The sequence below is a fragment of the Ranitomeya variabilis genome, chromosome 2 (assembly GCF_051348905.1).
Source record: "Ranitomeya variabilis isolate aRanVar5 chromosome 2, aRanVar5.hap1, whole genome shotgun sequence".
Lineage (NCBI taxonomy): Eukaryota > Metazoa > Chordata > Amphibia > Anura > Dendrobatidae > Ranitomeya > Ranitomeya variabilis.
The window spans coordinates 150,319,031-150,340,725 of NC_135233.1; the positions used below are offsets into that span (position 1 = coordinate 150,319,031).

Sequence of the window (21,695 nt, forward strand, 5' to 3'; positions counted from 1 at the left end):
CCAGGGAAATCAAGTCATCCAGAATTGTAGGCACGTCTCGTCCCGCCAGTTCATCCTTACTTTTTCCAGAAAGACCTTCCCAGAAGGTGGCCACCAAGGCTTCATCGTTCCAGGATAATTCAGATGAAAGGGTATGGAACTGCACCGCATACTGGGCCACAGTACGAGCCTCCTGACATAGTCGAAGAATAGCCGAAGCAGTCGACGTGGCATGACCAGGTTCATCAAAGGTCCTGCGGAATGCCTCTAGAAAAGACTGAAGATTAGTAACCAGAGGATCCATTCTCTCCCACTGCGGATTCAGCCAAGCGAGAGCCTCTCCGTCAAGGTAAGACATAATGAAGCCCACCTTAGCCCGATCAGAAGCAAACATATGCCCCAGGAGTTCAAAGTGCAGCTTGCACTGATTAATGAACTCCCGACACTGAACGGGATCACCACGGAAGCGGGTGGGAGCCGCTAGGCGAGGACCTTTACTTGATGCAGTTAAATACCTGGATGCCAGTGGCAGAGACAGGTGCAGTTGAAGAGACCAGGGTATCCATACGAGTAGACAAGTTGTGCAGAAAAGTTGTGATCTTGTCCTGTTGACCCCTTAGACGGGTAACCTCTTGACATAGCTCCACAGCCGGAGGTATCTGGGATCCAGCGGGTTCCATGGTTGGAGCAATCTGTAACAAATGGAAACGGAGGCACAGATGGTGAAGTTCACATTAGTTTTTATTGTAATTAAAGGTGGAACCTCTGGACCACGGTCCGGGGGGCTCCGAAGGGGGCGTGACTACGTGAGCCCCAGACACCTGTGGTAAGACCCCTCGAACAGGATCAGAATGGGATACCTGGGGGACACAGGTGTTACCTCCAGTTAGACCCCGGACTCATGGTAGCTGACCCAGTGTGACAGATGGACAAGCAGGGTTAGCGAGTGACGTAGAGCTAACCGGTGGGTACCGCGGGTACGGGTAGCAGCTGGTTCCAACGGTACTGATGTTGTCCTGAGGTTCAGGTGACTGAATGGATGAGACGGAACTGGAGTAAGCAGGTTGGAGATCATCCAGGAAAGCCAGGTAACGGGTAGCAGATAGTCTGTGGAGACAAATAGTGTAAGCAGAGCACTGACAGAGACTTCAGAAACAGAAGCACATGCTATCAGGAACCGGAAGGTAGCAACTGAGGATACTTGTTGCTCCGGCACCCTCCCTATGGTGGAGGGCCTAGAAATAGTAATCATTAACACGCCATTGGTCAGAAGCACCTTTTGGAAAATGCACGCTGTCTCTTTAAGAGACAGGGAGCGAGCGCACGCGCAACCTAAGCACACAGCCCGAGGGCCTGCTGGCTGCATGCCAAGAAGCAGAGGAGGGAGGGGAAGCAGAGGCCCTGTCAGGACAGCGTGGAGCCGGCACAGAGCGGGAGTCCCGATAGCAGAATACCCTTGAAAACCCTTGTGCAGGTATGTTAGCACAGCTGATTAGAGAACCTATAAACCTGACCTTCCTTTGAGCTAGTTGAGAATCTGGAGCATTACATTTGTTGGTTCCATTAAACTCTCAAAATGGCCAGAAAAAAAGAACTTTCATGTCAAACTCGACAGTTTATTCTTGTTCTTAGAAATGAAGGCTATTCCATGCGAGATATTGCCAAGAAACTGAAGATTTCCCATAACGGTTTCCCTATTCCCTTCAGAGGAGAGCACAAACAGACTTTAACCAGAGTAGAAAGAGAAGTGGGAGGCCCTGCTGCACAACTGAGCAGTAAGACAAGTACATTAGAGTCTGTAGTTTGAGAAATCAACGCCTCACAGGTCCTTAACTGGCAGCTTCATTAAATAGTACACGCAAAACGCCAGTGAACATCTACAGTGAAGGGGCGACTCTGGGATGCTGGCCATCAGGGCAGAGTGGCAAAGAAAAAGCCATATATGAGACTGGCTAATAAAAGGAAAAGATTAATATGGGCAAAAGAACACAGACATTAGACAGAGGTAGATTGGAAAAAAGTGTTATGGACAGACGAATCCAAGGTAGAGGAGTTTGGATCACACAGAAGAACATATGCGAGACACAGAACAACTGAAAAGATGATTGAAGAGTGCTTGATGCCATGGTGGAGGTAATGTGATGGTCTGGGGTTGCTTTGGTGCTGGTAAAGTGGGAGATTTATACAAGGTAAAAGATTTTGATTAAGGAAAGCTATCACTTCGTTTTTCAATGCCATGCCATAACCTGTGGACAGTGATTGTAGCCAATTTCACCCTACAACAGGACAATGACCCACAGCACACCTCCAAATTATGCAAGAACTATTTAGGGAAGAAGCACTCAGGTGGTATTCAGTGCATTGCATGAGAAAGGAAGGAGGGCACTCACCGATCTGAAGCTTGACTTTGCTTTATTAAATGTTCATTAAAACATCATGGCCGGGAGAGTAAACAAGGAGCTCCTGTGAGCAGTGTGAAGACGACAGCTGTTTCGCGCTCTCACTGCGCTTCCACGGGTCTGTATCATTTAATAAAACAAAGTCAAGCTTCAGATCGGTGAGTGCCCTCTTTCCTTTCTTATGCAATGCACTGATTTTCATGTGATTTCTGGAGAAGCACCCGGTGGCTTGTGGTGGAATTTGGACTGCTTTTCTACATGAAAGCACTTCATGTGCACAGAGGCTGAAGGTCTCCAAGTGGAAGGTAGCGCCGTCCCTCTTTTTTCTTTTTCTTTTGTCAAAGAATACTCAGCTGGTATTCTATCTGTGATGGATTGGCCAGCACAGTCACCAGATCTCAACCCCATTGAGCTGGTGTGGGAGCAGCTTGACCGTATAGTATGCAAAAAGTCCATCAAGCCAAACCAACTTGTGGGAGGGGCTTCTGGAAGCATGGGGTGAAATTTCTCCAGATTACCTCAGCAAATTAACTGCTAGAATGAAAAAGGTCTGCAATGCTGTAATTGCTGCAAAGGGAGCATTCTTTGACGAAAGCAAAGTTTGAAGGAGAAAATAATTATTTCAAATAAAAATCTTTTTTTCGAACCTTGTCAATGTCTGGACTAGATTTTAAATTCATTTGGCAACTCTTAAACAAGAAGGGTTTGTCACACTGGCGCTAATAACGGATTTGAAGAAGCTCTATATAACCCACTAGTACACATTTGCATTCACAGTGCAATCACATCCTTTCTAGGATCCGGTTCCCTGGGGGTTAACAAGCTGATCATCCAGACAGCTATATATAACAGGCGGCAGGTAGGGGGCGGTAACCCTGACGAAGAGGGAAGTAGTCCCTCGAAACGCGTTGGTTAGTTTTGGCCCCATTCTAGCTCCGTAAGCTTTGTGACGTCACACGCTGCATAGCAAGCAGCGTCGGCCATTTTTTTCAGCCGCGCATCCAGGATCACCACCGGCCGGGGTGCTTCTGGCTCTGCGCGTTTTCTAACATCAACACAGGTCTCCTGCCGTCTGATTGCTTGGAACCCTCAGCGTCCGCACCCACAGACTATAACACCTATTGGCACTATCCTTCATGACCCAGTAAGTGTCCATTATTATTTCCATATGTGGTAGTTACCAATTCTGGCAATCGATCAGCGGTTATTTGTGGGCGCAATAGGGTGTTATGTAGCTCACAATAGAGGTCTGTTTTTAGTGGTTTTAGCGCGATACCTCAATTCTTTTCATTTGGCAACTCATTTGATTTTTCATGGAAAACACAAAATTGTCTGGGTGACCCTAAACTTTTGAACAGTAGTGTATATAACGCTACATGTACCTGCCCTTTAGACTATGTTGGTAAAACAACAAGAGAATTCCATCGAAGTGTAGGGGAACATCTGGAGGACATCTGACCATGTTCTATGGACTCTTTATTTAACAATGTATCTTTACAGCTAACCCAATAAACATACAGTGGGTACAGAAAGTATTCAGTCCCCTTTAAACTTTTCACTCTTTGTTTCATTGCAGCCATTTGGTAAATACTAAAAAAAGTTCATTTTTTTCTCATTTTTGTACACTCTGCACCCCATCTTGACTGAAAAACAGAAATGTAGAAATGTTTGCAAATTTATCAAAAAAGAAAAAAACAAAATATCACATGGTCATAAGTATTCAAACACTTTGCTCAGACACTCATATTTAAGTCACATGCTGTCCATTTCCTTGTGATCCTCCTTGAGATGGTTCTACTCCTTCATTGGAGTCCAGCTGTGTGTAATTAAACTGATAGGACTTTATTTGGAAAGTCATGTACTCCCTGACAGAAGTTATGTTGCTTATCCATGTTATGTAAATAAAAGCTTATAACCTGACGTTAAATTCATCCATTCCTTTGAAAGCTGAAACCCTCCGAAATGTGATTTAGGTTAAGAAAATAAATTGGCATCAATGCAGAAATATTGATCAGTTAATGGACACAGAATGGTCAGATTTTGGCAAGACAAAAGTTTTGTCGCCTGGTCATATAATGCACCCAATCACAGTGATCAAAATAAAAAATTAGTAAATAAACCTCCCCTTTATCAGCCCCTTAGTTAGGGAAAAATAATGAAATTAAGTTGGGCTAAAGTGAGTTGGGTGAGGGTTAGGGCTATTGTTAGGGTTAGGGTTGGGATTAGGGTTAGGGGTGTGATAGGGTTAGGTTTGTGGTTAGGGTTATGGTTAGGTTTGGGATTAGGGTTAGGGGTGTGTTGGGGTTAGGGTTGTGGTTAGGGTTATGGTTAGGGTTGGGATTAGGGTTAGGGGTGTGTTTGGATTAGGGTTGTGGTTAGGGTTGGGATTAGGGTTAGCGTTGAATTGGGATTAGGGTTGTATTTAAGGTTATGGTTAGGGTTGGTATTAGGGTTAGGGGTGTTAGGGTTAGGTTTGTGGTTAGGGTTATGGTTAGGGTTGGGGTTAGGGTTGTGGTAAGGGTTATGGTTAGGGTTGAGATTTGTGTTGGAATTAGAATTGTGGTGTTTCCACTGTTAAGGTACATCAGGAGGTCTCCAAACGTGACATGGTGCCACCATTGATTCCAGCCAATTTTGCATTGAAAAAGTCACACATGCTCCCTTCCTTTGGAGCCCTGCCATGTGCCCAATCAGTGGCTTTTCCCCACATATGGGGTATCAGCGTACTTATGAGAAATTGCACAACAAATTTTGTGGTCCATTTTCTCCTGATACCCTTGTGAAAATTAAAAAAATTGGTTCTAAAGTAATTTTTTTGTGAAAAAAGTAAAGTGTTCATTTTTTCCTTCCACATTCCTTTAGTTCTTGTAAAGCACCTGAAGGGTTAATAAACTTCTTGAATGTGGTTTTGCGCATCTTCAGGGGTTCAGTTTTTAGAATGGTGTCACTTTTGGGTATTTTCTGTCATATTGACCCCCCCCAAACTCACTTCAAATGTGAGGTGGTCCCTAAAAAAATGGTTTTGTAAATTTTGTTGGAAATCGCTAGTCAACTTTTAACCCTTATAACTTCCTAACAAAAAAAAATAATACTCAGCTGGTATTCTATCTGTGATGGATTGGCCAGCACAGTCACCAGATCTCAACCCCATTGAGCTGTTGTGGGAGCAGCTTGACCGTATAGTATGCAAAAAGTCCATCAAGCCAAACCAACTTGTGGGAGGGGCTTCTGGAAGCATGGGGTGAAATTTCTCCAGATTACCTCAGCAAATTAACTGCTAGAATGAAAAAGGTCTGCAATGCTGTAATTGCTGCAAAGGGAGCATTCTTTGACGAAAGCAAAGTTTGAAGGAGAAAATAATTATTTCAAATAAAAATCTTTTTTTCGAACCTTGTCAATGTCTGGACTAGATTTTAAATTCATTTGGCAACTCTTAAACAAGAAGGGTTTGTCACACTGGCGCTAATAACGGATTTGAAGAAGCTCTATATAACCCACTAGTACACATTTGCATTCACAGTGCAATCACATCCTTTCTAGGATCCGGTTCCCTGGGGGTTAACAAGCTGATCATCCAGACAGCTATATATAACAGGCGGCAGGTAGGGGGCGGTAACCCTGACGAAGAGGGAAGTAGTCCCTCGAAACGCGTTGGTTAGTTTTGGCCCCATTCTAGCTCCGTAAGCTTTGTGACGTCACACGCTGCATAGCAAGCAGCGTCGGCCATTTTTTTCAGCCGCGCATCCAGGATCACCACCGGCCGGGGTGCTTCTGGCTCTGCGCGTTTTCTAACATCAACACAGGTCTCCTGCCGTCTGATTGCTTGGAACCCTCAGCGTCCGCACCCACAGACTATAACACCTATTGGCACTATCCTTCATGACCCAGTAAGTGTCCATTATTATTTCCATATGTGGTAGTTACCAATTCTGGCAATCGATCAGCGGTTATTTGTGGGCGCAATAGGGTGTTATGTAGCTCACAATAGAGGTCTGTTTTTAGTGGTTTTAGCGCGATACCTCAATTCTTTTCATTTGGCAACTCATTTGATTTTTCATGGAAAACACAAAATTGTCTGGGTGACCCTAAACTTTTGAACAGTAGTGTATATAACGCTACATGTACCTGCCCTTTAGACTATGTTGGTAAAACAACAAGAGAATTCCATCGAAGTGTAGGGGAACATCTGGAGGACATCTGACCATGTTCTATGGACTCTTTATTTAACAATGTATCTTTACAGCTAACCCAATAAACATACAGTGGGTACAGAAAGTATTCAGTCCCCTTTAAACTTTTCACTCTTTGTTTCATTGCAGCCATTTGGTAAATACTAAAAAAAGTTCATTTTTTTCTCATTTTTGTACACTCTGCACCCCATCTTGACTGAAAAACAGAAATGTAGAAATGTTTGCAAATTTATCAAAAAAGAAAAAAACAAAATATCACATGGTCATAAGTATTCAAACACTTTGCTCAGACACTCATATTTAAGTCACATGCTGTCCATTTCCTTGTGATCCTCCTTGAGATGGTTCTACTCCTTCATTGGAGTCCAGCTGTGTGTAATTAAACTGATAGGACTTTATTTGGAAAGTCATGTACTCCCTGACAGAAGTTATGTTGCTTATCCATGTTATGTAAATAAAAGCTTATAACCTGACGTTAAATTCATCCATTCCTTTGAAAGCTGAAACCCTCCGAAATGTGATTTAGGTTAAGAAAATAAATTGGCATCAATGCAGAAATATTGATCAGTTAATGGACACAGAATGGTCAGATTTTGGCAAGACAAAAGTTTTGTCGCCTGGTCATATAATGCACCCAATCACAGTGATCAAAATAAAAAATTAGTAAATAAACCTCCCCTTTATCAGCCCCTTAGTTAGGGAAAAATAATGAAATTAAGTTGGGCTAAAGTGAGTTGGGTGAGGGTTAGGGCTATTGTTAGGGTTAGGGTTGGGATTAGGGTTAGGGGTGTGATAGGGTTAGGTTTGTGGTTAGGGTTATGGTTAGGTTTGGGATTAGGGTTAGGGGTGTGTTGGGGTTAGGGTTGTGGTTAGGGTTATGGTTAGGGTTGGGATTAGGGTTAGGGGTGTGTTTGGATTAGGGTTGTGGTTAGGGTTGGGATTAGGGTTAGCGTTGAATTGGGATTAGGGTTGTATTTAAGGTTATGGTTAGGGTTGGTATTAGGGTTAGGGGTGTTAGGGTTAGGTTTGTGGTTAGGGTTATGGTTAGGGTTGGGGTTAGGGTTGTGGTAAGGGTTATGGTTAGGGTTGAGATTTGTGTTGGAATTAGAATTGTGGTGTTTCCACTGTTAAGGTACATCAGGAGGTCTCCAAACGTGACATGGTGCCACCATTGATTCCAGCCAATTTTGCATTGAAAAAGTCACACATGCTCCCTTCCTTTGGAGCCCTGCCATGTGCCCAATCAGTGGCTTTTCCCCACATATGGGGTATCAGCGTACTTATGAGAAATTGCACAACAAATTTTGTGGTCCATTTTCTCCTGATACCCTTGTGAAAATTAAAAAAATTGGTTCTAAAGTAATTTTTTTGTGAAAAAAGTAAAGTGTTCATTTTTTCCTTCCACATTCCTTTAGTTCTTGTAAAGCACCTGAAGGGTTAATAAACTTCTTGAATGTGGTTTTGCGCATCTTCAGGGGTTCAGTTTTTAGAATGGTGTCACTTTTGGGTATTTTCTGTCATATTGACCCCCCCAAACTCACTTCAAATGTGAGGTGGTCCCTAAAAAAATGGTTTTGTAAATTTTGTTGGAAATCGCTAGTCAACTTTTAACCCTTATAACTTCCTAACAAAAAAAAATAATACTCAGCTGGTATTCTATCTGTGATGGATTGGCCAGCACAGTCACCAGATCTCAACCCCATTGAGCTGTTGTGGGAGCAGCTTGACCGTATAGTATGCAAAAAGTCCATCAAGCCAAACCAACTTGTGGGAGGGGCTTCTGGAAGCATGGGGTGAAATTTCTCCAGATTACCTCAGCAAATTAACTGCTAGAATGAAAAAGGTCTGCAATGCTGTAATTGCTGCAAAGGGAGCATTCTTTGACGAAAGCAAAGTTTGAAGGAGAAAATAATTATTTCAAATAAAAATCTTTTTTTCGAACCTTGTCAATGTCTGGACTAGATTTTAAATTCATTTGGCAACTCTTAAACAAGAAGGGTTTGTCACACTGGCGCTAATAACGGATTTGAAGAAGCTCTATATAACCCACTAGTACACATTTGCATTCACAGTGCAATCACATCCTTTCTAGGATCCGGTTCCCTGGGGGTTAACAAGCTGATCATCCAGACAGCTATATATAACAGGCGGCAGGTAGGGGGCGGTAACCCTGACGAAGAGGGAAGTAGTCCCTCGAAACGCGTTGGTTAGTTTTGGCCCCATTCTAGCTCCGTAAGCTTTGTGACGTCACACGCTGCATAGCAAGCAGCGTCGGCCATTTTTTTCAGCCGCGCATCCAGGATCACCACCGGCCGGGGTGCTTCTGGCTCTGCGCGTTTTCTAACATCAACACAGGTCTCCTGCCGTCTGATTGCTTGGAACCCTCAGCGTCCGCACCCACAGACTATAACACCTATTGGCACTATCCTTCATGACCCAGTAAGTGTCCATTATTATTTCCATATGTGGTAGTTACCAATTCTGGCAATCGATCAGCGGTTATTTGTGGGCGCAATAGGGTGTTATGTAGCTCACAATAGAGGTCTGTTTTTAGTGGTTTTAGCGCGATACCTCAATTCTTTTCATTTGGCAACTCATTTGATTTTTCATGGAAAACACAAAATTGTCTGGGTGACCCTAAACTTTTGAACAGTAGTGTATATAACGCTACATGTACCTGCCCTTTAGACTATGTTGGTAAAACAACAAGAGAATTCCATCGAAGTGTAGGGGAACATCTGGAGGACATCTGACCATGTTCTATGGACTCTTTATTTAACAATGTATCTTTACAGCTAACCCAATAAACATACAGTGGGTACAGAAAGTATTCAGTCCCCTTTAAACTTTTCACTCTTTGTTTCATTGCAGCCATTTGGTAAATACTAAAAAAAGTTCATTTTTTTCTCATTTTTGTACACTCTGCACCCCATCTTGACTGAAAAACAGAAATGTAGAAATGTTTGCAAATTTATCAAAAAAGAAAAAAACAAAATATCACATGGTCATAAGTATTCAAACACTTTGCTCAGACACTCATATTTAAGTCACATGCTGTCCATTTCCTTGTGATCCTCCTTGAGATGGTTCTACTCCTTCATTGGAGTCCAGCTGTGTGTAATTAAACTGATAGGACTTTATTTGGAAAGTCATGTACTCCCTGACAGAAGTTATGTTGCTTATCCATGTTATGTAAATAAAAGCTTATAACCTGACGTTAAATTCATCCATTCCTTTGAAAGCTGAAACCCTCCGAAATGTGATTTAGGTTAAGAAAATAAATTGGCGTCAATGCAGAAATATTGATCAGTTAATGGACACAGAATGGTCAGATTTTGGCAAGACAAAAGTTTTGTCGCCTGGTCATATAATGCACCCAATCACAGTGATCAAAATAAAAAATTAGTAAATAAACCTCCCCTTTATCAGCCCCTTAGTTAGGGAAAAATAATGAAATTAAGTTGGGCTAAAGTGAGTTGGGTGAGGGTTAGGGCTATTGTTAGGGTTAGGGTTGGGATTAGGGTTAGGGGTGTGATAGGGTTAGGTTTGTGGTTAGGGTTATGGTTAGGTTTGGGATTAGGGTTAGGGGTGTGTTGGGGTTAGGGTTGTGGTTAGGGTTATGGTTAGGGTTGGGATTAGGGTTAGGGGTGTGTTTGGATTAGGGTTGTGGTTAGGGTTGGGATTAGGGTTAGCGTTGAATTGGGATTAGGGTTGTATTTAAGGTTATGGTTAGGGTTGGTATTAGGGTTAGGGGTGTTAGGGTTAGGTTTGTGGTTAGGGTTATGGTTAGGGTTGGGGTTAGGGTTGTGGTAAGGGTTATGGTTAGGGTTGAGATTTGTGTTGGAATTAGAATTGTGGTGTTTCCACTGTTAAGGTACATCAGGAGGTCTCCAAACGTGACATGGTGCCACCATTGATTCCAGCCAATTTTGCATTGAAAAAGTCACACATGCTCCCTTCCTTTGGAGCCCTGCCATGTGCCCAATCAGTGGCTTTTCCCCACATATGGGGTATCAGCGTACTTATGAGAAATTGCACAACAAATTTTGTGGTCCATTTTCTCCTGATACCCTTGTGAAAATTAAAAAAATTGGTTCTAAAGTAATTTTTTTGTGAAAAAAGTAAAGTGTTCATTTTTTCCTTCCACATTCCTTTAGTTCTTGTAAAGCACCTGAAGGGTTAATAAACTTCTTGAATGTGGTTTTGCGCATCTTCAGGGGTTCAGTTTTTAGAATGGTGTCACTTTTGGGTATTTTCTGTCATATTGACCCCCCCAAACTCACTTCAAATGTGAGGTGGTCCCTAAAAAAATGGTTTTGTAAATTTTGTTGGAAATCGCTAGTCAACTTTTAACCCTTATAACTTCCTAACAAAAAAAAATAATACTCAGCTGGTATTCTATCTGTGATGGATTGGCCAGCACAGTCACCAGATCTCAACCCCATTGAGCTGTTGTGGGAGCAGCTTGACCGTATAGTATGCAAAAAGTCCATCAAGCCAAACCAACTTGTGGGAGGGGCTTCTGGAAGCATGGGGTGAAATTTCTCCAGATTACCTCAGCAAATTAACTGCTAGAATGAAAAAGGTCTGCAATGCTGTAATTGCTGCAAAGGGAGCATTCTTTGACGAAAGCAAAGTTTGAAGGAGAAAATAATTATTTCAAATAAAAATCTTTTTTTCGAACCTTGTCAATGTCTGGACTAGATTTTAAATTCATTTGGCAACTCTTAAACAAGAAGGGTTTGTCACACTGGCGCTAATAACGGATTTGAAGAAGCTCTATATAACCCACTAGTACACATTTGCATTCACAGTGCAATCACATCCTTTCTAGGATCCGGTTCCCTGGGGGTTAACAAGCTGATCATCCAGACAGCTATATATAACAGGCGGCAGGTAGGGGGCGGTAACCCTGACGAAGAGGGAAGTAGTCCCTCGAAACGCGTTGGTTAGTTTTGGCCCCATTCTAGCTCCGTAAGCTTTGTGACGTCACACGCTGCATAGCAAGCAGCGTCGGCCATTTTTTTCAGCCGCGCATCCAGGATCACCACCGGCCGGGGTGCTTCTGGCTCTGCGCGTTTTCTAACATCAACACAGGTCTCCTGCCGTCTGATTGCTTGGAACCCTCAGCGTCCGCACCCACAGACTATAACACCTATTGGCACTATCCTTCATGACCCAGTAAGTGTCCATTATTATTTCCATATGTGGTAGTTACCAATTCTGGCAATCGATCAGCGGTTATTTGTGGGCGCAATAGGGTGTTATGTAGCTCACAATAGAGGTCTGTTTTTAGTGGTTTTAGCGCGATACCTCAATTCTTTTCATTTGGCAACTCATTTGATTTTTCATGGAAAACACAAAATTGTCTGGGTGACCCTAAACTTTTGAACAGTAGTGTATATAACGCTACATGTACCTGCCCTTTAGACTATGTTGGTAAAACAACAAGAGAATTCCATCGAAGTGTAGGGGAACATCTGGAGGACATCTGACCATGTTCTATGGACTCTTTATTTAACAATGTATCTTTACAGCTAACCCAATAAACATACAGTGGGTACAGAAAGTATTCAGTCCCCTTTAAACTTTTCACTCTTTGTTTCATTGCAGCCATTTGGTAAATACTAAAAAAAGTTCATTTTTTTCTCATTTTTGTACACTCTGCACCCCATCTTGACTGAAAAACAGAAATGTAGAAATGTTTGCAAATTTATCAAAAAAGAAAAAAACAAAATATCACATGGTCATAAGTATTCAAACACTTTGCTCAGACACTCATATTTAAGTCACATGCTGTCCATTTCCTTGTGATCCTCCTTGAGATGGTTCTACTCCTTCATTGGAGTCCAGCTGTGTGTAATTAAACTGATAGGACTTTATTTGGAAAGTCATGTACTCCCTGACAGAAGTTATGTTGCTTATCCATGTTATGTAAATAAAAGCTTATAACCTGACGTTAAATTCATCCATTCCTTTGAAAGCTGAAACCCTCCGAAATGTGATTTAGGTTAAGAAAATAAATTGGCATCAATGCAGAAATATTGATCAGTTAATGGACACAGAATGGTCAGATTTTGGCAAGACAAAAGTTTTGTCGCCTGGTCATATAATGCACCCAATCACAGTGATCAAAATAAAAAATTAGTAAATAAACCTCCCCTTTATCAGCCCCTTAGTTAGGGAAAAATAATGAAATTAAGTTGGGCTAAAGTGAGTTGGGTGAGGGTTAGGGCTATTGTTAGGGTTAGGGTTGGGATTAGGGTTAGGGGTGTGATAGGGTTAGGTTTGTGGTTAGGGTTATGGTTAGGTTTGGGATTAGGGTTAGGGGTGTGTTGGGGTTAGGGTTGTGGTTAGGGTTATGGTTAGGGTTGGGATTAGGGTTAGGGGTGTGTTTGGATTAGGGTTGTGGTTAGGGTTGGGATTAGGGTTAGCGTTGAATTGGGATTAGGGTTGTATTTAAGGTTATGGTTAGGGTTGGTATTAGGGTTAGGGGTGTTAGGGTTAGGTTTGTGGTTAGGGTTATGGTTAGGGTTGGGGTTAGGGTTGTGGTAAGGGTTATGGTTAGGGTTGAGATTTGTGTTGGAATTAGAATTGTGGTGTTTCCACTGTTAAGGTACATCAGGAGGTCTCCAAACGTGACATGGTGCCACCATTGATTCCAGCCAATTTTGCATTGAAAAAGTCACACATGCTCCCTTCCTTTGGAGCCCTGCCATGTGCCCAATCAGTGGCTTTTCCCCACATATGGGGTATCAGCGTACTTATGAGAAATTGCACAACAAATTTTGTGGTCCATTTTCTCCTGATACCCTTGTGAAAATTAAAAAAATTGGTTCTAAAGTAATTTTTTTGTGAAAAAAGTAAAGTGTTCATTTTTTCCTTCCACATTCCTTTAGTTCTTGTAAAGCACCTGAAGGGTTAATAAACTTCTTGAATGTGGTTTTGCGCATCTTCAGGGGTTCAGTTTTTAGAATGGTGTCACTTTTGGGTATTTTCTGTCATATTGACCCCCCCAAACTCACTTCAAATGTGAGGTGGTCCCTAAAAAAATGGTTTTGTAAATTTTGTTGGAAATCGCTAGTCAACTTTTAACCCTTATAACTTCCTAACAAAAAAAAATAATACTCAGCTGGTATTCTATCTGTGATGGATTGGCCAGCACAGTCACCAGATCTCAACCCCATTGAGCTGTTGTGGGAGCAGCTTGACCGTATAGTATGCAAAAAGTCCATCAAGCCAAACCAACTTGTGGGAGGGGCTTCTGGAAGCATGGGGTGAAATTTCTCCAGATTACCTCAGCAAATTAACTGCTAGAATGAAAAAGGTCTGCAATGCTGTAATTGCTGCAAAGGGAGCATTCTTTGACGAAAGCAAAGTTTGAAGGAGAAAATAATTATTTCAAATAAAAATCTTTTTTTCGAACCTTGTCAATGTCTGGACTAGATTTTAAATTCATTTGGCAACTCTTAAACAAGAAGGGTTTGTCACACTGGCGCTAATAACGGATTTGAAGAAGCTCTATATAACCCACTAGTACACATTTGCATTCACAGTGCAATCACATCCTTTCTAGGATCCGGTTCCCTGGGGGTTAACAAGCTGATCATCCAGACAGCTATATATAACAGGCGGCAGGTAGGGGGCGGTAACCCTGACGAAGAGGGAAGTAGTCCCTCGAAACGCGTTGGTTAGTTTTGGCCCCATTCTAGCTCCGTAAGCTTTGTGACGTCACACGCTGCATAGCAAGCAGCGTCGGCCATTTTTTTCAGCCGCGCATCCAGGATCACCACCGGCCGGGGTGCTTCTGGCTCTGCGCGTTTTCTAACATCAACACAGGTCTCCTGCCGTCTGATTGCTTGGAACCCTCAGCGTCCGCACCCACAGACTATAACACCTATTGGCACTATCCTTCATGACCCAGTAAGTGTCCATTATTATTTCCATATGTGGTAGTTACCAATTCTGGCAATCGATCAGCGGTTATTTGTGGGCGCAATAGGGTGTTATGTAGCTCACAATAGAGGTCTGTTTTTAGTGGTTTTAGCGCGATACCTCAATTCTTTTCATTTGGCAACTCATTTGATTTTTCATGGAAAACACAAAATTGTCTGGGTGACCCTAAACTTTTGAACAGTAGTGTATATAACGCTACATGTACCTGCCCTTTAGACTATGTTGGTAAAACAACAAGAGAATTCCATCGAAGTGTAGGGGAACATCTGGAGGACATCTGACCATGTTCTATGGACTCTTTATTTAACAATGTATCTTTACAGCTAACCCAATAAACATACAGTGGGTACAGAAAGTATTCAGTCCCCTTTAAACTTTTCACTCTTTGTTTCATTGCAGCCATTTGGTAAATACTAAAAAAAGTTCATTTTTTTCTCATTTTTGTACACTCTGCACCCCATCTTGACTGAAAAACAGAAATGTAGAAATGTTTGCAAATTTATTAAAAAAGAAAAAACAAAATATCACATGGTCATAAGTATTCAAACACTTTGCTCAGACACTCATATTTAAGTCACATGCTGTCCATTTCCTTGTGATCCTCCTTGAGATGGTTCTACTCCTTCATTGGAGTCCAGCTGTGTGTAATTAAACTGATAGGACTTTATTTGGAAAGTCATGTACTCCCTGACAGAAGTTATGTTGCTTATCCATGTTATGTAAATAAAAGCTTATAACCTGACGTTAAATTCATCCATTCCTTTGAAAGCTGAAACCCTCCGAAATGTGATTTAGGTTAAGAAAATAAATTGGCATCAATGCAGAAATATTGATCAGTTAATGGACACAGAATGGTCAGATTTTGGCAAGACAAAAGTTTTGTCGCCTGGTCATATAATGCACCCAATCACAGTGATCAAAATAAAAAATTAGTAAATAAACCTCCCCTTTATCAGCCCCTTAGTTAGGGAAAAATAATGAAATTAAGTTGGGCTAAAGTGAGTTGGGTGAGGGTTAGGGCTATTGTTAGGGTTAGGGTTGGGATTAGGGTTAGGGGTGTGATAGGGTTAGGTTTGTGGTTAGGGTTATGGTTAGGTTTGGGATTAGGGTTAGGGGTGTGTTGGGGTTAGGGTTGTGGTTAGGGTTATGGTTAGGGTTGGGATTAGGGTTAGGGGTGTGTTTGGATTAGGGTTGTGGTTAGGGTTGGGATTAGGGTTAGCGTTGAATTGGGATTAGGGTTGTATTTAAGGTTATGGTTAGGGTTGGTATTAGGGTTAGGGGTGTTAGGGTTAGGTTTGTGGTTAGGGTTATGGTTAGGGTTGGGGTTAGGGTTGTGGTAAGGGTTATGGTTAGGGTTGAGATTTGGGTTGGAATTAGAATTGTGGTGTTTCCACTGTTAAGGTACATCAGGAGGTCTCCAAACGTGACATGGTGCCACCATTGATTCCAGCCAATTTTGCATTGAAAAAGTCACACATGCTCCCTTCCTTTGGAGCCCTGCCATGTGCCCAATCAGTGGCTTTTCCCCACATATGGGGTATCAGCGTACTTATGAGAAATTGCACAACAAATTTTGTGGTCCATTTTCTCCTGATACCCTTGTGAAAATTAAAAAAATTGGTTCTAAAGTACCGTATTTTCCGGCGTACAAGACGACTTTTTAACCCCTGAAAATCTTCTTAAAAGTCGGGGGTCGTCTTGTACGCCGGGAATCGCCTTGTACGCCGGGTGTATATGGTGGGTGGGGGGGGGAGTGATCCTGATGACGACGAGGGGGCGTCTCACAGGAAAGTGAGTATCCCCCATTACCTTATCATAGCGCTGCAGCGTGGGGTCTCTGTGCTGGGAGCGGCGGCTGCTGTGCTGTGCTGTGCTGTGGCGGCTCCTCTTCTGCAGTGTGGGGCCTCTGGTGCTGTGGGGCGGTGGCGGCGGCGGCGTATCTTCATGCAGTCGGGGCTCCTCCGGCATCTCAGCCTGGAAGCCCCGCCGGCAACTCCATCGGTGTAATGCGCTGACCTCCGGGAAAATGGCCGCTGCTTAGATTCAGATCTCGTGTCCCGAGATTTCGGGACGAGATCTGAATCTGAGCATGCGCAGCCCCCAGCGGCCGGGCCACCGCATCGCACCTATTGAGCTGCCTCCGGGAAAATGGCCGCTGCTCAGATTCAGATCTCGTCTCCCGAGATCTCGGGATGAGATCTGAATCTGAGCAGCGGCCATTTTCCCGGAGGCCACCTGACCGCATTGTACCGATGGAGTTGCCGGCGGGGCTTCCAGTCTTTGAGATGCCGGAGGAGCCCCGACTGCATGAAGATACGCCGCCGCCACTGCCCCACAGCACCAGAGGCCCCACACTGCAGAAGAGGAGCCGCCACAGCACAGCACAGCAGCCGCCGCTCCCAGCACAGAGACTCCACGCTGCAGCGCTATGATAAGGTAATGGGGGATACTCACTTTCCTGTGAGACGCCCCCTCGTCCTCATCAGGATCACTCCCCCCCCCCCAAAAGGCACATATTCACCGGCCCTATAAGACGACATACGGTGTATAAGAAGACCCCCAACTTTTAAGAAGATTTTATTTTTTAACTGGTAAAGTTGGGGGGTCGTCTTATACGCCCAGTCGTCTTATACGCCGGAAAATACGGTAATTTTTTTGTGAAAAAAGTAAAGTGTTCATTTTTTCCTTCCACATTCCTTTAGTTCTTGTAAAGCACCTGAAGGGTTAATAAACTTCTTGAATGTGGTTTTGCGCATCTTCAGGGGTTCAGTTTTTAGAATGGTGTCACTTTTGGGTATTTTCTGTCATATTGACCCCCCAAACTCACTTCAAATGTGAGGTGGTCCCTAAAAAAATGGTTTTGTAAATTTTGTTGGAAATCGCTAGTCAACTTTTAACCCTTAGAACTTCCTAACAAAAAAAAATTGTTTCCAAAATTGTGCTGATGTAAAGTAGACATGTGGGAAATGTTATATATTAAGTATTTTGTGTGACATATCTCTCTGATTTAAGGGCATAAAAATTCAAAGTTTAAAAATTGCTAAACTTTCAACATTTTCACCATATTTTCAATTTTTCATAAATAAACGCAAGTCATATTGAAGAAATTTTACCATTAACCTGAAGTACAATATGTCACGAAAAAACAATCTCAGAATCAGTGGGGTCTGTTAAAGCATTCCAAAGTATAACCACAAAAAGTGACAGTGGTCAGAATTGTAAAAATTGGCTTGGTCATTAAGTGCCAAATTAGCTCTTTCACTAAGGGGTTTAACATGATCTGACATGTCATTAAGCATGAATTTCTTAATATGGTATAATTTCGTCTAAATTTATTGTAGCCTTTTATCTTTTGATCTATATGTCTATCGTGTATATGTGTGTTTTACAATTCCATTTAGTTTTTATTGTGAAACATTTAAATAATGGATATCTCTCAACAGGTGAGGAATGTTATTAGTGATTATGTGATATCTGTCACGTGTTGACTAACACGGTGTGACTCGACCCAAATGCCCTATTCTGGGCCTTTCCCCCACTGCCATCAAGATACCTTGTCCCTAACTGTCACCTAACTCTGCCCTGGCAAGTGCAATGGCCGGTGGCGGGCACTAGCTGCACCAACACTGATAATAAATACAGGGGGGAGTGACAGACACCTAAGGGGCAAGGTAACAAAAATTTCACACTTAGCTTTCTCTGCTGCAAAGCACCGCACAGCAGAAGAAAGGCACCAGATCAGCGAACTCAGCAGAAGCACCACTGCACCCAGAGAGCTCCTTACTCCAGCTTGGTCACTGCAGATTTCTCTAACACCGACAGTCAGCTGATGCATAATGTGACCTTTTAAAGGATGGTGGGAGTGGTCACCATTCTCATCAGCTGACCAGCAGCAAGACAATCACACCAGCTTGCTAGCGGGGAAAAACTGACATTAACCCCCGATAGTCCAAAATGAAAAAGGTTTAACTACATGGAACGAGATCTGCCACAAATCTAAAAATGGATCTTGACAATAACAATCACATGACTGGTACAAGATGTAGTATATACCATGTTTTTTTTGTTAATGATGGTATGCAGGGTCTAAGAACCATAAAGTTTGAATTTTTCTAATAAAATGTAAAAGTTTTTATGGGACTGTCTGAGCTGGATTACCTATTGGATTGACTGTTGACAATATGGTTGAAAAATCATCGGTTATTTTCTGGATGAAAAATGGTTGGTTTTACATACGGCTCTCTGATCATCACCAAGGAAAAAGTCATAGGATTTTACCACATGTGAAATTTTCACCAGACAAATGGCAAATGTTTGAGCAATATCTTTGCTGATATATTTCATTACAAATTTCTGCTTGAACTACTAGCCAAACTCATGTGCTTTTCTCACATTGTACAGTGCAGTTTGGCATGCACATGTTCGGCTATTTTAATGGCTTTCATTATGACTAAACTTTGTAACTTGGTGTGAAACTTAAGCTATTTTTCTTGTGTATTTTGCAGATGGTAAATCAGCTGGAAAACAAAGTATGCAAACTGAACGAGCAGCTACAGAATCAGTCCGATCTACATCAAGAAGCACTTCTTAGAGCAAGGAAAGTTGAGCAGCAACTAGAAGACCTGTGGGCTCGGCTAAAATTAGCTGAAGGAGAACTAGTTTCTGGAGATGTTGTGAGGGACAATCTAAGTTATGAGAAACAAAAGGTGAGATGGGACTAAAATGTACACACTATTGGAAACCAAAAGTATGTAAGAAAAGGGATCCCTCATGCGTGGATTGCAATTTGCAGACTACATACTACATACCAGTTGTCCTCAAATGTATTTCTTCCAAAGAAATCCTAGAAAAAAATTCAGACCTCACTGAGTTACCTGTAGGTATAAGTTCAGATCTGATCCATGTTCAATGCTTTGCTGATGGTATGAGTGGTATTGCTATTTAATCAAGAGGCAAGGCTGCATTGGAGGAGTTTCCTTTTTTCCCCAAAACCATTGTTTTTACATTTCGCTTGCTTTTTTTAGTCCTTTTATCATTTTTTTTAATTTTTTCTTGTAATTGTTTATTTTTTTTATTATTACCTTTCTAAGTCTTGCCTTTGCCATCTTTGTTCCCCTATACCTGTCTCAGAGTTTTCTCCCTGCAAAATATCATTGATGGTTCATGATTGGTCAGTATAATGCCTTTCCTCCATGGAGAAAAGATGAAGACTAGTGATGAGCAAATAGCATTGTTGCTTGTGTCTCCCCGATCAGGCTCGGGTGATCTCCGAGTATTTGGATGTGCTCAGAGATTTAGATTTCATCACCTCAGCTGCTGCATGATTTACGGTTGTTGGACAGCCTGAATACATGTGGGAATTCCCTAACAAACAGGAATTCCTCCCATGTATTCAGCCTGTCCAGCAGCCATAAATCATGCAGCTGAGGCAACGAAAACTAAATCTCTGAGCCCATCCAAATACTCGGAGATCACCCGAGCGTGCTCGGGGAGACCCAAGCAACAAGTATACTCGCTCATCACTAATGAAGACCAGTTTTATTTTTTTGTGGGGACATATTTCTTTTTTTGCCAGCTAGACATAATCAGCGAGAATCCATGCCCTCTTAGCTGACAGTCTGGCTGATTGTATGTGTGGCTGAGGTTCAGTGGCTTTTTTTGTTTAGGTAGAAGGGTTTGAGACTCTAAATGCTTTAGATACACTGAGACTTTAGTTGTGGAACTGTTACATATCACATTTAACATCAGATGGTGGAATGGCATCTCCTTGGGTGGAACCGTTGGAGTGGTGCTTTAAATGTAATTCCTCTGTCTCATACTCAAAAGTTGCCGCCTTCATCCTTTTCCAGTGTCGCTCCCATTGGTCTGTTGAAAAATTACCTGCCAGCAACTCCAGTGTTTCATGGAACTGCTTGAATGTCACTTTTCATTACATTTCTATGATAATCTCGTTCTGGCTATTATAGACTTGCATTCGGCTCTTGTGACGTAACTTCTGACCTGCGGCCTGTCAGAAGTTATAGGCACAGGATGGCGCTATGGTGCTGGAGCGGTTTCGGTAAAAGGTGAAGCCGGACAGTGATTATAAGAACGGGGGCAGTGGTCTTATATTTAAAGCACCACTCCAGAGCTGAACAAAAAAAAAACAGCTGGAGTAGTGCTTTAATGGACTAATAAGTAACATTTTTCCCTCTAAAATTGTTATTTGTGCTGACAAATTCTCTTATCATGTATATGTAAATCAGTGATGAATATAATATAGTGTCAATTTACTGGTTATAGATATTCACAGAATAAGTTATCACTGGCACATTTCTACATTTTTTACTTTTCTTCCTCTGATACCTCCTGCAGTACATGAAGTTCTTGGAAGACCTGTCTGAAAAGATGAAGCTAGAAAGAATAACTGCTGATGTAGGCTTTGACATGCGTCTGGATGCCATCCTTGCCCGTGCAGATCAGTTGGTCAAATTAGAATCTGATGCTGTCATTGGAAATAGGACACTTGCTCAAAGTTTGCAAAGAAAGGTATAAAAAAATGAGAATATGTCACTGTATGTTTGAGCTGTACTTCAGCATAGCTTGCTTTAGAGGGACATATTATCTGAATGTCACCTAGATTATGTTAATTACCGTACATGATATACATATGCTGTATAGTCAGATAGTTTGTTCCTAAGATACAGTACTATGCAAAATTTTGAGACAGGTGTATAAAAATGCTACAAAGCAAGAATGGTGGAAAATGCAGCAGCTACTGGTAAATTTCAAAAATAAAAATAGATACCAATGAAAGTAAAATTAATTGAGACATCAGTAGTTTAAGTGTTTTTGAATATCCAAATTGAATCAGGAGCCCCATATAATGCTCCATACAGTTCATGATGGGCCCCATAAGATGCTCCATACAAAATACGCCCCATATAATTCTCCATACAGTTTATGATGGGCCCCATAAGATGCTCCATATTAAAATATGCCCCATACAATGCTGCACAAATGTTGATTATGGCCCCATAAGATGCTCCAGACAGACATTTGCCCCATATAATGCTCCACAAATGCTGATTATGGCCCCATAAGATGCTCCATAGAGATATTTGCCCCATATAGTGCTGCACATGGCCCCATAAGATGCTCCATACAAATATTTGCCCCATATAATGCTGCA

The 21,695-nt window shown here is 42.1% G+C and overlaps 1 protein-coding gene across 2 annotated transcripts in view; it reads left to right on the plus strand.

The window, feature by feature from the left end:
* Window positions 1–21,695, plus strand: part of CCDC170 (coiled-coil domain containing 170) — a 265,520-nt gene that overhangs the window by 150,018 nt on the left and 93,807 nt on the right. For both annotated transcript variants that reach the window (XM_077283084.1, XM_077283085.1), the window contains exons 9-10: window positions 19,030–19,230; window positions 20,879–21,052. In XM_077283084.1, the coding sequence (XP_077139199.1) occupies window positions 19,030–19,230; window positions 20,879–21,052 (375 nt within the window). The remainder of the gene's footprint in view (window positions 1–19,029; window positions 19,231–20,878; window positions 21,053–21,695) is intronic.